This window comes from Acanthopagrus latus, chromosome 11 (genome assembly GCF_904848185.1).
Source record: "Acanthopagrus latus isolate v.2019 chromosome 11, fAcaLat1.1, whole genome shotgun sequence".
Classification (NCBI taxonomy): domain Eukaryota; kingdom Metazoa; phylum Chordata; class Actinopteri; order Spariformes; family Sparidae; genus Acanthopagrus; species Acanthopagrus latus.
Window position 1 is genome coordinate 7,918,735 of NC_051049.1, and position 13,264 is coordinate 7,931,998.

A 13,264-nucleotide genomic window follows, 5' to 3' on the forward strand; every position below is an offset into this window, starting at 1 on the left:
TCCCCTCAGATGATCACAGGGTTGGTTCACGGGGCGAGGATGAAACATGACTCCTCCGCAGTGAGAGGTGTTTTTAACGGAGGACAATCATTCGATACAAAAGCGGTGGCGTGAGCCCCGCAGACGTCAGCAGTCCCCGCCTTGAATTATAAGAATCAATTGTTGGATTTTTTTTTCTTTCTTTTTTTTTTTTTATAATCCAAAATGAGAATAGATGGTTGGAGGCGCTCCGAGACTGTCGGGCACAAACAGGACGCGCAGCTGTCGGAGGCACCAACACATCTGGATCAGAGATCAATGAGTGAATCTGTGATAAATCAGCTGAACTGATTATTTGTTTTATTTTATTTTTTCCCCCACTGGAAACGGTCCAAGAGGGTTTTTTTGAAAGAATGCATCGCACCTCAGGCTGGATTGGCTGGGCGCTGTGTTTGTGCGCATCTTTGACCGTGAGCGCGCAGGATTACCCCGAGACCGACGAGATGATCCTGGATCTGATCCGAGGGGACGGGACTCGACCTGAGACCGGAGCCGAGCCCGCAGCAGACTTCCTCAGGTGCAACAAGGTAATAAAGAGGGGTGGAGGAAGTACAGTGCTCTGATCAGTGACTCTAGTAGAAATAGCAACACTACAGAGTACAAATACTCTGTTTTTTCAGCCCTCAGAGTAAAAAAAAGCACCAGAAGTAAAAATTCAGATTACTGCACATTACACAGTATTATAATCACATGCCACTTTATTTTAAATACTTTATTCACTGCTGTGTATCTTTATATGTCAATAATCACAATTTTTGTTTTCGATAACATTCGGTATGAGCTGTGGTTGAGAAGTAACTAGTAACTAAATCCATCGAATAAAAAGTAGTGGAGAGAAGAGGACAACATCTCCGTCTGAAATGTAACGGAGTGGAAATATGAAGGCTCATTAAATACTTAGTTACTACCAACCATCAGAGTGCCAACAGCCTGAAGTCTTCATCATCTCATTTTTGTACAATTTCAGATTTCACTCTTTGTTATTATTATTTTTACCTTGAAATAAACCATCAAGTCTGTAGTCTGTAATATTATTATTATTATTATTATTATTATTATTATTATTATTATTATTATTATCATTTTATCTGAGTGCTTTGCAGTCTTTTATATGATTCTGTGTCTATCAACACACAGGGTAATCTTTGCTGGTTGGTTGATCCGGCTGGAAGATAATTATATTGACAGAGGTCACAAATTAACCTTCATTTAAATGCGCGCTCACAACCTGGACACCCCAGTCCTCCTTTTTTAAAAATCTATCTATCTTTAATTATCACCAGATCCAGAGAACACACAGTGATCCATTATACAGCAGCTCTATTGAGTCACATTGTTTAAAACGTCTCGTGCGCTCCTCTCCAGGCGGCGTGGCGCGTGCCCGGCCAGTACCTGGTCGTGCTGCGTCCGGGAGCTCGCGAGTCTCACGTGCAGAGGAGCGTCAGGAGGCTGAGAGCCAGAGCGGCCAGGAGAGGTCACCTGCTGGACGTCCTGCAGACGTACTCCGGAGCTCTGCACGGCTTCCTGGTCAAGATGAGCGGCGACGTCCTCGACCTGGTAACAGCTTCACCCGCTCCTGCTGTGCTGATCAGTGAAGCCTGCGGGGAGGCGAATCAAATACTAATATCAACAGTAATTTGTGTTTTCACGCAGTGAAATACACAGTTGGATCACAGATATTATCTGTGGGAGTTTTCCTGTTTTATTGTTTTATCCTGATTAACTGCGGATGTCAAGCTTTTACACTCATCAGCAACAAGGAATCTTTGGCATCAATGCAAAACAAACAAATAAACAAAAAAAAAGTAGAATAATTGAGTAAAGTAAGTTAGTAAGTAAGTAACAACATTTAAATTAAATTACTTTATATTTTAAATACATGGTCTTTGTACAGCGACATGTTTTACAGTGAAACAAGAAAACCATTTTAACAGACCCTTAGAAGAAATAGACAATGTTGATAACATTCATACTGTGAAACCTTTATTATGAGCAGCTATGAGGTCATCATGATGATTTCTTGGGCATGTCTGGACATCCAAATAATGGAGTATGTGTCAGTCAGTGGTTAAACACGATAAAGTGAGGGTGCCTCATCATAGGGTGTCCTTCCAGCAGGCCAAACTTGATGAAGTGTCCTTTCTCATACAGCTGGTCACCTTTGTATTTTCTTTCATCCCTCCCCTTGAATCCATCTGGTCAGAACAAACTGTACAGATAGTCAGTGTTGTAAAAAGGACCTGAAAGCCATGCGTGAGAGAAAGTAAAGATATCAGGGTCAAATTCTTAAAAGAGAAATACTGAATAAAAGTACAAGTCCATAACTGTGTACATTTGAATTTCACCTGGATAATAATAAAAGACGTCTATATTGTGTGTGGGTGGTGCACCTCAGGGGCAGCACGTAGATGGAGAATGATAAGGGGCCGAGGATAGACCCCTGGGGTTCTCCTCAACAAAGAAACTCATGCTAAAGGGGCAATTCTGCATATAAGATTTTTGTGATTGAAAGCATTCAACATCAGCATCAGCTAACAAAAGAATGGGAATTAATAAAAAGTTTAACATGATGATGTCTATGTGTTGATGATGTTAGCATGCTATTCAGCTAGCGCCACCCCGTCCCTGCTCTGCTAACTCAGCTAACTAGCCAAGGGCAGCCACAGTTTTTCAAGTGATATGCTGCCCTCTATCGTAGGTGGCAAACTCTAAAATATTGCATCATTAAGGAGGAGGCATCACCTCAGAGAAAAACTGTATGATGGCCAAAATTAAACCTTCTTCCACTTTGATCACAACTCTAATTTCACCCAAGATGCTTCAAATTAAAAATACAACAGGGGTTACAACAGTAGATGGACAGTTTCACGCTCATCAACTTTCTGTGCAGGATTTATTTCACGCTTCAGAAGTTGAGTGTGTTCTTTTCAGGCGGTGAAGCTCCCTCACGTCCACTACGTAGAGGAGGACTCGTCCATCTTCGCTCAGAGCGCCCCCTGGAACCTGCAGAGGTTACTGCAGCCTCATGGTGGCATCTCTGAAAATGGAACATACAGTCCACCCAGTGAGTCTCTCTCTCTCTCTCACACACACACACACACACACACACACACACACACACACACACACACACACACACACACACACACACACACACACACACACACACTCACACACACCTGAAATAATTTATATCTGATCCACATACCCTCTGTCCGGTGCAGATGATGGAGGGAAGGCGGAGGTCTATCTGATGGATGGCAGCGTTCAGAGTTCTCACAGAGAGGTTGAAGGACGAGTCCTCATCACAGACTTCAACAACGTCCCTGAGGAGGACGGAGTCAGAGTTCATAGACAGGTGACGCACATTAATCCGCAAACTTGCACTTCAACAATATATTCATATTCGTCACTGTGGCTCAGTTGCAAATTGTTCACGCGTCTCTCCTCTACAGGCCAGTCAGTGTGACAGTCACGGCACACACATGGCCGGGGTTGTGAGCGGGTCGGACTCTGGTGTGGCTCGAGGCGCTGGAGTCAACCTGGTCCGTGTGCTCAACTGTCAGGGGAAAGGCACCGTGTCAGGGGCTCTGGCAGGTAGGACCCAATGTTTCCCAGTGGTTGTGCATGTATGATATATACGTAATTCCAGGAGCTTTGCATCTTTGTTTTTACAGCATGTTCAGTCACATTTTAAAGATATAACACGTACAAATTCTCCTTTAAAATGCCCCAAAATATAGACCTTTGATACACATGTTGATGAGTTGTATAATCACATTATTCCAAATGTTTCCAACAATGTTCAAACCAAGAGTGGGCTGCCTGTGTCACATCTAAAAGATTTTCAGAGTTGAAGCATTTATTTGCCTCAAACAACCAGATCACTTTAACATACATTAGCCATAAGCTTGCAGGCAATGTCACTCAGAAGATGTGTATCACTGAATCATTAAATTCAGCACTAACTCCGGTCAGAAGTCAGAAATTACAGAACATAAACACCTGACTGTGAAAGGTCAGAGGTCAATCTCTGAGCTCTCCTCCCGTCGGTAAACAGCATCCAGATCGGGTGTTTATTCCTCCAGAAGTTCTGGTTCTGCACCCGAGAGCTGGTTAATCTTTAGAATGAGCCCGTTCTTTAAATGAAACCCCTCTCCTCTCCTCTCCTGTCAGGTATGGAGTACATCCGAGCAGCGTTACTGGCCCGTCCAGCAGAGGCCGTGGTTGTTCTGCTGCCGTTCGTCGGTGGATTCAGCCGCTCATTAAACGCCGCCTGTCGGGACATGGTGGCTAATGGAGCCGTGGTCATCGCCGCTGCGGGGAACTACAGAGATGACGCCTGCATCTACTCGCCTGCTTCAGAGTCTGAGGTTACAACACTTTGTTTCACAGAACCCGATGGATGTATTCTCACACACACACACACACACACACACACACACACCCCTTACCTTCACATCTTGTGTGTGTGCAGGTCATCACCGTGGGGGCGGTTAACTCAGAGGACCAGCTCATGTCACAGGGAGCCGGCGGCACCAACTTTGGCCGCTGTGTCGATCTGTTTGCGCCCGGTGACGACATCGTTAGTGCGAGTAGTGACTGCAGCACCTGTTTCACCTCCCGTAGTGGAACCTCGCAGGCTGCTGCACACGCTGCAGGTACGCAACACAAACACACCTAAACATTAAGACGACACAATGAAGCAATCTGTGTGTGTAGCTGCTTTATTTCTTGGATCATGCACGTGCAGGTATAGCGGCAGTGATCCTGTCGTCCAATCAGAGCATGTCACCGGTGCAGGTCCTGCAGACGATGCTGCATTATTCTACCAGCAACACAATCAACTTCCTCTCTCTGTCTGACACACATCGGCTCGTTACTCCGAACCTGGTGGCGGCCATGCCACCTGGCAACAGGCAGAGTAAGTGACACACTTCTTACACACACACACACACACACACACACACACACACACACACACACACACACACACACACACAGCATCTGTAGTAGTAGTAGTAGTTCACACTCTGTGTCTCTGTGTGGGTGTGCAGACGGGGAGCTTCTCTGTAGGTCAGTGTGGTCAGAGAGGTCAGGGGTCACGAGCACGGACAGGGCTATCAGTCGCTGTCGTGCTGGGGAGGAAATGCTGAGCTGCAGCAGCTTCAGTCCTGACGGCGTCCATGCAGGAGAAACTATCACTGTAAGTTCATACCGTTATTTCAAACCACATCTGTCCCAGTCGACTGTCTGAGACTCCCTTTAACTTGCGTTGACAGGTGAGAGACGGACAGGCGGAGTGCGCTGCCCACAACGGTCCAGGAGGTAAAGGCGTGTATGCTGTGGCGAGGTGCTGTGTGATAAGTGGCCTGCGGTGCCAGGTCCACGCCAGTCCAGAGTCCGGGCAAGATGCCGAGTGTGCCGACCCGCAGCACCACCTGACCGGTGAGTCTGCTGCAATATAACCACTCATGGAGTGTATAGTTTAGAATATTAGTTTGACATTTCTGGAAGAAATTTCATTCACTTTCTTGTCGGACGTTGGATGAGAAGATCAATACCACTTACTGTCTGTGAAATATGAAGTCACAGCCAGCAGCTGTTTAGGGACTGTATGATAATTATTGGGATAGGAGGGACTTGTTATTGGATGGCTGTCACTCAGTTGGTAGAGCAGGTTGGCTAGTGATCGCAAGGTCGCTGGTTCAATTCCCAGCTCTGGGCTGAGCTGAGCTGCATGTCAAAGTGTCCTTGAGCAAGATACTGAACCCCAAATTGCTCCTGATGTGCAGTTGGCACCTTGCTTGGCGGCCTCCGCCATCAGTGAGGGCCCTGTGATGAGCTAACATGAAGTTCACTTATCATTTTCAGTTGTCAGTCGATGTTTTTGATGTTGCAGGATCAACACCGACACAGCGATATCTCATCGTGCATGCTGGTACATTTGGACACACTAGCAGTTTCCCCTTATTTCCAGTCCTTACGCTAATGTGAGAGTCGAGTAAGTCGTCGTGTAATATTTTCTAAGAAGGGGAACGACTGCTGAATGCACTCAGTGGCTGAGCTGTACTCAAACTGTCCTTTAAACGCCACACAACTCTCTGATGTGGCTGCCTTGGGAACATCTTGGTCAATTATGCCCGTTGCCATGGCAGTCGCTGTGAAAAGAAAGTGCTCTCCATAATTACCAGCATGATGTGCAGTATAAAGAGCAGGTTTGTCAGTTTACAGCGTGTTTTCACCCACCTGGCGATGACTGGGTGGAGCATCACTTATGGATGGTGCTCTCGGTGTTGAACCGTTGTGTCTCGACTCCTTCCAGGCTGCACGTCTTGGTCCTCGGCTGGGATCTCATCTCGCTCCCGTCCACGCCACGGCGATCGGGGGCGTTGCGTTGTGAGGGACGGGGTGACATCTCACGCTGTGTGCTGCCACGCTCCGTCCCTGGAGTGCCACCTGTTGGAGAACATATCAGCTGATGGAGATCAGGTGAGTGTTTTTAAGTGGATAGAAATGTCTTCAAACTTTCCCCTCAGACTTTTTTTTTTTTAAAAACACAGCTGCCGTTCTCCTGCAGGTGGAGGTGTCCTGTCCCTCTGGCTGGACTCTGACAGACTGCAGCGCCGTCTCTCTGGGCTCTGCTGTCTTGGGGCCAGTTGCTCGGGGCAACAGCTGCCGCGTCCGCAGTGCCGCGGGGGGTGACGGGGCGGCGGGCGTCGCCGTCTGCTGTCGCGTCAGACCACCGGATCAGCCCGTCACAACTCCTCCTCACTGATCCGGTCTCACAGCTCTTGGACGTCTGACACCTTGACACTAAATGAAGATGTCTCCCGTGTTGTCTTCTTTTGTCTGCAGTGACTGTCAGCGCTTCTGTAAAACTGCTTGTGAGCGTTTCAGTTGAGCTCACATGTTGTAGTATCACCTCAGACTTGTTGCATGTGTAGAACTGTCTCGTTAGCTCCGTTAGAACCCGTAGGCCGACAGTTTGTAAAATGTAACCAAATATTTTTGTATCTTTTACAAAATAATTATAATAAAAAAGAGCTTTCATGAACATAACATTTGCATTTATCTGGCATGATTAACAGATGGGAACCGGATTAATTAATTTGACCCAATGAGGAGCTTCAGGCAACACAAAGTTCCTAACCAGAGTCGATCCAAACAATCAGCCTGTTTCACAGCCAACATTAAAAGGACAAGTTCACCCAAAAGTGAAGATTCGGTCAGTATCTACTCAACCCCATGCTGATGGAAAGTCAGGTGAAGTTTCGTCATCCACAAAACATTTCCGGAGCTTCGCAGTGAAACAGCGTTGCAGCGTTCTCCTACACAACTGAGGCAGATGGGGACTTGTTTTAAAATGTAAAACAAATAAACTGCTGTGACGATTTCTGCTTTACAAAAAGGTGCAAATGACGTTCTATCAAATCAATTTGGGATCTCGAAATCTTCTGAAGCTTTCGATTGATGGCCATCTGCACCAAGAACAATAATCAAAACTATTAATGGATCATTTAAAATGTTTTTACATTTACCACAGCCATAACAACGACAACAGCAGGCAACAATATTGTTGGGATCACTTTCAGAGAAGCTTGCTGGGCGACACAATCACAGACAAAATCCATATCCAGGATTAAAGGACCTTTTCCCACTAATTAGATGATAATATTGGTTTCTAACTGCAGCCGACCTCTATTATGTGAGCTAATTGATGGCAGTGAGGGCACTTTCTGCACAGTCTGATAACTCAGTGTTGTAATAGTAAATGCTTATGTAACTCAAATTAGACTGCAAATCACACATGAAAAACATTTGTTTTAATGTCCTTTCCATTTTATGTTTGAGTCCCCATCTACTTCAGTTGTTTGGTGGGAAACCTCACCCGGTTTTCCATCAGCACAATGACTGAATTTTCATTTTTCAGGTGAACGTATCCTTTAACGAATGTCCTGTTCTATTCAAGCCTCCCCATAAGCCACGACAGCGAGCCAGTGTGCACAATACACCAAAAACGTAAGCAGCTTAATCAGTTCAGCCATTGTTCATTTTATTATTGACATCTGCGATCCTCCGACTCAAATGTGAGAAAGACAGATGAAAAGACCGTCAGCACTTCACTCAGATCCCCGTTTGATGTGCTGAACTCCCCGTCAGAGCGCACGCAGCTCACAGCACGCTTATTATGAACGCGTCTGATGCAGAGGACTGTCTCCAGTTCAGACTGTACAGCACTGCACTGTGTAATCAGCCTGATGAGCAGCTTGATTAATAAGCCAGTCACCCTCTCCTCACTTTGCCTGTTACTTGAGTCTGGAACATGTGGCGGCAGCTTTTAGGAGCTCACACTTCAAGACAAAAAGATGAAAACAGCACAGGCACTCTGACTGGACCGATTCTAGCAGGTCAGACTTTGGCAAGGACGATCCGTCCAGAACTACCAGCTGTGGTGCATTGATGAGCGGCCACAGGAAATCTGATATCATTGCTGATGAATTGACAGAACCCTTCACCACAGATGGGTTTGTCAGTGAATGGGTCACGATACGAGGCTGCCGGGGTTCTGTGTGAATAACTGGGGAGGGGAGCTAAGCTGATTAACCGCTCTCAGTCCAACAGGCAGTGGTCCAATAGCAGGCAGTTTGATGTGCCATAGCAGGAGAAGCCCAGGTGATACTAATGACATAAAAAAACCAAACAAACAAAAGGTTCTGTTCTATTTGAGTGACCCGCGACAGGGGGGCCAGATCCGGCTCAATACCAGGACCCTGAAACAAAGAGAGCTACATGAAAGTCAGCCACTGTGGACGGTTTCACCTGACGTCACACTCAGGGTGGGTGGACAAATTCTCATTTCACTACTTCCCGATTTATCAGCAACAAATAAATAATACACAATAATATACACAATCATATAAAAATGATAATATAAAAAACCTGCAGGAATCATAATAGATAAAAAAGGTCCAAATGAAATAATGATGAACCAACATTTTGTTATATTAAAACTTTTTCAGAGATCCTATTGCAGAAAAAGATGCTTAATTCATAGTTGTCAAATTCCCAATTAAGTTTCTGGGACATTTTGCATCCTGCCTCAGTTAAAGTCTAAACATCTTTGTCACAGATGTTTGAGAACAGCATTTGCAGGACAACTGCAGTTAGTTAATTAAAGCAAGTTAAAGCAGGTATATTCCTCACACTATGAGTTGACTGATTATCAGATCTGATATCCATTACTTTTCTGATGATAAGAATCAGAGTGCTCATTTGCTCAACTGATGATAAAGTATATCAATTTAAAATGTGCTACTCTGGCTCTGATGCAGCACATAATCTACAAAGTAAATAGTAACTTCAGGTTTAACAGGAGTGTAGTGGATCAAAGGTGCAATACATTCGCCTCTGAAGTGTCGTGGAGTGGAAGTACAAAGTAGCAGGAAATGGAAATACACAATTAAAAGTACCTCAAAAGTTTGGCATCAGCCCCAAAAATGTATTATCAGTTGGGCTCTTATTTTGGAGGGTCAGGACCTTCCTCCTGGAATAAAACAGCAGATCATTTGACAGTAAGTACACGTACATAAAAAACAATGTTTACAAAAGGTTGTGCATTCCAGTTTATTTTATATCAAATTTTCCCCTTAATCAAACTCTGATGTACAAATTAAAACTGAGTTTTAACATGCATTACAGAATCCTGCGATGGCAGAAGTGAATTTTCAAAATGACAGTAAAAACCCGTACAGATGCCAATCCCTACCCACGCTCATTACCCATCCCTCCCTGCATCCCAGGATTAAAACAAAAGATTGTTCTGATTATTTTTTCTTTCTTTCTTTCTCTTTTTCTCTAGTAGTTGTGGTGATGTAGCAGTGGGGGCAAACCTAGGAGAGGACTCTTGGCTGAATGCGACTCATGTTTCCAGGTTCATGTATCGCTTGGCACAGACTGCATGCAGCTCCATCAGACGTTAGCCACAGAGAAGGTGGGGGCGGGGGGGCGTATGTTTGTGACAGTAAGTGCTAATGACCAAATTACACAGCAAACAACACAGAGGGCTGGTTTTTCCTTTCCCTCTCCGTCACACAGAAAAGACAAACTTCACCACCACTTACTGCCACACATGCAAACGTGCCGGAGGAGCACGACGTGACATTCACATCAAGTGAGAGAGGAAAATGGGCTGGGTGAGGGTGGGTGTGTGTGTATGAGTGTATGAGTGTGTGTGGAAGGGCTAAAACAGTGTCTTCCCTCCTCTCAGGCTTTGAAGGAGCCTCAGTGGATCAATCACATGTCAACTCCCCCGTCAGGAAAAAAAAAAACAAACCAAAAAAAACATTTTTGCATGATTGCTTCATAGGTCCTCACACTGTAAACATTAACCTGTTAAAGCTGAGAGCTAATCTGCTTAAGCTAGTTGAGGCTCATGTCTTCATAACGTCTGAGTGTGAAGTGTGACTCCCTTAAAACTATCTAGCATAAATCAGTATCTACAAAGTGTCTCCGCTTGAGTGCGGAGCGAAAAGAAGCAGCATTTTTTTTGTTATTTTTTTTACCATGACCAAACCCCTGCTCCTGTCCCCTACACCCTGTTTTATTTAGGGTAAAACCTTACACCCCCACCCTCCCCCATACACACAGAATCAACAACCAACAGATACATTCCAACAATCCTTCGTCACAACACACAGAGGACATTTTTCCCTGTATTATCTGAAGTCTAATGGGGGGGGAATGAAGAAGCCCTGTTGCACTCCTACAGCGAGACTACTTGACCACAGGGGACGCCGGGTTGGTGTCACGGTCAGGAGAGGTGGAGCAAACCTTTAACGCACCCCTCAGAGATGTGAGCGTCTGAGGTGGGATGAAGTGGGGGAGGGGGTGGGGGAGGGGATCGGGAGGTTAAGGCACTTCAAGTCTCCCGATGATTTGGGTTAGGGACGATGGATGCGCGCCGTTCTCGTATGAAACTAGAGCTACATTTGGGTTCAGCTCCTCTGTGTGTGTTTACAAAGTCAGACAAAAGCAAAAACAGAAAAAACAAAAAAACAAACAAAATCAAACCTGATAAAGCAGAGGTAACAGGTAACTGCTCTTTATGTTGATGAGCAAAGTGAATGAGTGACACACGTTTGCATGTTCTTCACAAGTTCTATCATAGTGTATTATTCTTTGAGTGTGTTTGTGTGTTGTGTGTGTGTGTGTAACCTTGGCACCTAAAAATAAAACATGCTCCTGAGCTCCCCTTCAGTCGGCACTGCTGGCCCACCATGACTGATCGATGCGCTTCAAGATCAGCTTTTTTTTTTTCTTGCATAAGGCTTTGAGTCCCTAAACATCCTCTCCAATAGGCAATCCATCCAGAGTCAAAGAAAAAGTGGCAAAGAAAATAAAAAGACAGCGATGAAATGAATAAAAATCCAGCACGTGAGGCTGCCTGACAGCAAGAAAAAGAAGAAGAAGAAGAAGAAGTAGAGGGAGATTGCTGACCATGGCACTGCTTGTTTCAGATTGGCTGAGGGCCGGGTCTTGTCCTGTTTCTAGGACAGGACCTGCCCTGTGCTGCGTCACCAGGGTGAAAAGGTTTAGTCACAGGCAGAGTGGCTTTGCTATTAGGACTTCCATGTGTCTGCATGAGTGGCACTGAGAAATATAAGTTGTTAAAAGCAAAAGAAGACGAGGACACGCTCGCCGGGAGGCTCTAGAGGAACTGACCAGTGCTGCTGTACGTCACAATGGACTGGGCTGGACTATAAAGTGCATACTTAACCCCACCCCCTCCCAAGTGCTCGTGTGTGGAGGTGTTCCTGTACAAGTGCACCTGACGTCTGTAAGTTCCTCTAGAGCGAGCTAACGTGACCCTCTCGCAGTTTTGCATGATGGCTGTGGAGAAGAGCACAGGAGACTTTAAAATATTATCTTACACTGGAAATTACATCTATGGAACAAATCTTTACAATATGAATGTAATTCATGTAGATACATTGGCAAACATGAGCAGAAAATTGTTAAAACACAACCCGAACCCATCCTCCACCTTGCTGTCATTCTGAGTGAATGAATGAATAAAAGGATAAACTGAAGTCATCCGTGATTGTGGAAGGTTTCTGCACTTCCCACTGTAATCAGCTCTGCCCTGCCCTTAATGATAATGCATCTCCATCATCGCCTTGGCTGCTCTGAAAGGAAGTAATTTATGATGTATTCATAGCTCCTTTGTTGCCGTAGCGACCGAGAGAATAAGTGTTCTGATTGGCTTGTTGTGGAGTCCTAAATGTCCGGACCAATCAGAGGCAAAAGTGCAGCCCTTTCAATTGGCTGCCCGGTGCTGTGCCGCCGCTCCTTCGGAGGGATCCTGCTGGTTGGAGGAGCTACGGGTCTACATCTTCTAGATCGCTCTTCGAATCGCCGAGCATCATGGGAGACTCCGACCCCTGGGAGAGAAACAAGGTGCACATTTAACAAGAGATCAATGAAGCGTGGTGTCTTATGAGTGGTTACATATCAACAAGCTATACGGTGACAACGGGATTTAAATTCCTTTACAACATATCGGAATCTATTTGTGTCCGACACCCCTGTGCTGTATGGGAATCCTGTCAGCCACAGCGGGAGTCAGAGAAGAATGAAGCAGCTTCAAATCCACCGCTAATAACAGCCGTGGGAGGCAACAAACTGCCTTCACAGCGTTTGACAGAAGCCAGTGAGATGTTCCATTTTTGTTCCATTCTTCTCTCTTTTTGGCTGCGTGAACCGAGCACGAGCAATGAGTCATGTCAGAAGCCCGCTGTGCAGAGCATTTAGCGCCGCTGCTGCGGCTGATGGCTACCTGTCGGAGGCTGCGGTCGGCGTTTTCATTTGCTGGGCTTCCGTCAGAACCGTTGCTGCTGCCAGACTGCTCCTTCTCGTTTAACAACGCTGTGGCGTAGGCCAAGGTGTCCTGCAGAGTGTGACACACACAATGAAACACATGTGAGCCACTTAAGAGCAGAGAAGAAAGTGTCTGTTTGTGTTGCTGGTGCTGGAACATGTGTGTGTACCTGTGCAGAGATGGTGCGCTGGAAGGTTTTGTTGGTGGAGGTTTCATTGGAGACGTTGCTCTGGGGAGTCCAGTAATGTTCTGTCATCTGGGGGGAGAGAGAGGCGTGTGATGCACGAGCACAATAAGCACACAGGTAAGATACGTTTTCCTCTGGGTGTCCTGTCGGTCTAGGGA

The 13,264-nt window shown here is 45.7% G+C and overlaps 2 protein-coding genes across 4 annotated transcripts in view; one reads left to right on the forward strand and one right to left on the reverse strand.

The window, feature by feature from the left end:
• Nucleotides 1-63: 63 nt before the first annotated feature.
• Nucleotides 64-7,156, forward strand: pcsk9 (proprotein convertase subtilisin/kexin type 9). Its single transcript, XM_037113481.1, has 12 exons — nucleotides 64-566; nucleotides 1,405-1,596; nucleotides 2,971-3,103; nucleotides 3,264-3,397; nucleotides 3,495-3,636; nucleotides 4,216-4,412; nucleotides 4,517-4,700; nucleotides 4,793-4,963; nucleotides 5,097-5,245; nucleotides 5,322-5,487; nucleotides 6,365-6,531; nucleotides 6,620-7,156. The coding sequence occupies exons 1-12, from the start codon at nucleotides 393-395 to the stop codon at nucleotides 6,815-6,817; spliced, it is 2,007 nt and encodes a 668-aa protein (XP_036969376.1). The 5' UTR covers nucleotides 64-392; the 3' UTR covers nucleotides 6,818-7,156.
• A 2,495-nt stretch (nucleotides 7,157-9,651) lies between these two features.
• The window catches only part of usp24 (ubiquitin specific peptidase 24), a 31,589-nt gene continuing 27,976 nt past the window's right edge, over nucleotides 9,652-13,264 (reverse strand). For all 3 annotated transcript variants that reach the window (XM_037114397.1, XM_037114400.1, XM_037114399.1), the window contains 3 exons: nucleotides 13,089-13,175; nucleotides 12,878-12,988; nucleotides 9,652-12,482 (listed from right to left, as the gene is read on the reverse strand). In XM_037114397.1, coding sequence (XP_036970292.1) covers nucleotides 12,420-12,482; nucleotides 12,878-12,988; nucleotides 13,089-13,175 — 261 coding nt within the window. In that variant the 3' untranslated portion in view covers nucleotides 9,652-12,419. The remainder of the gene's footprint in view (nucleotides 12,483-12,877; nucleotides 12,989-13,088; nucleotides 13,176-13,264) is intronic.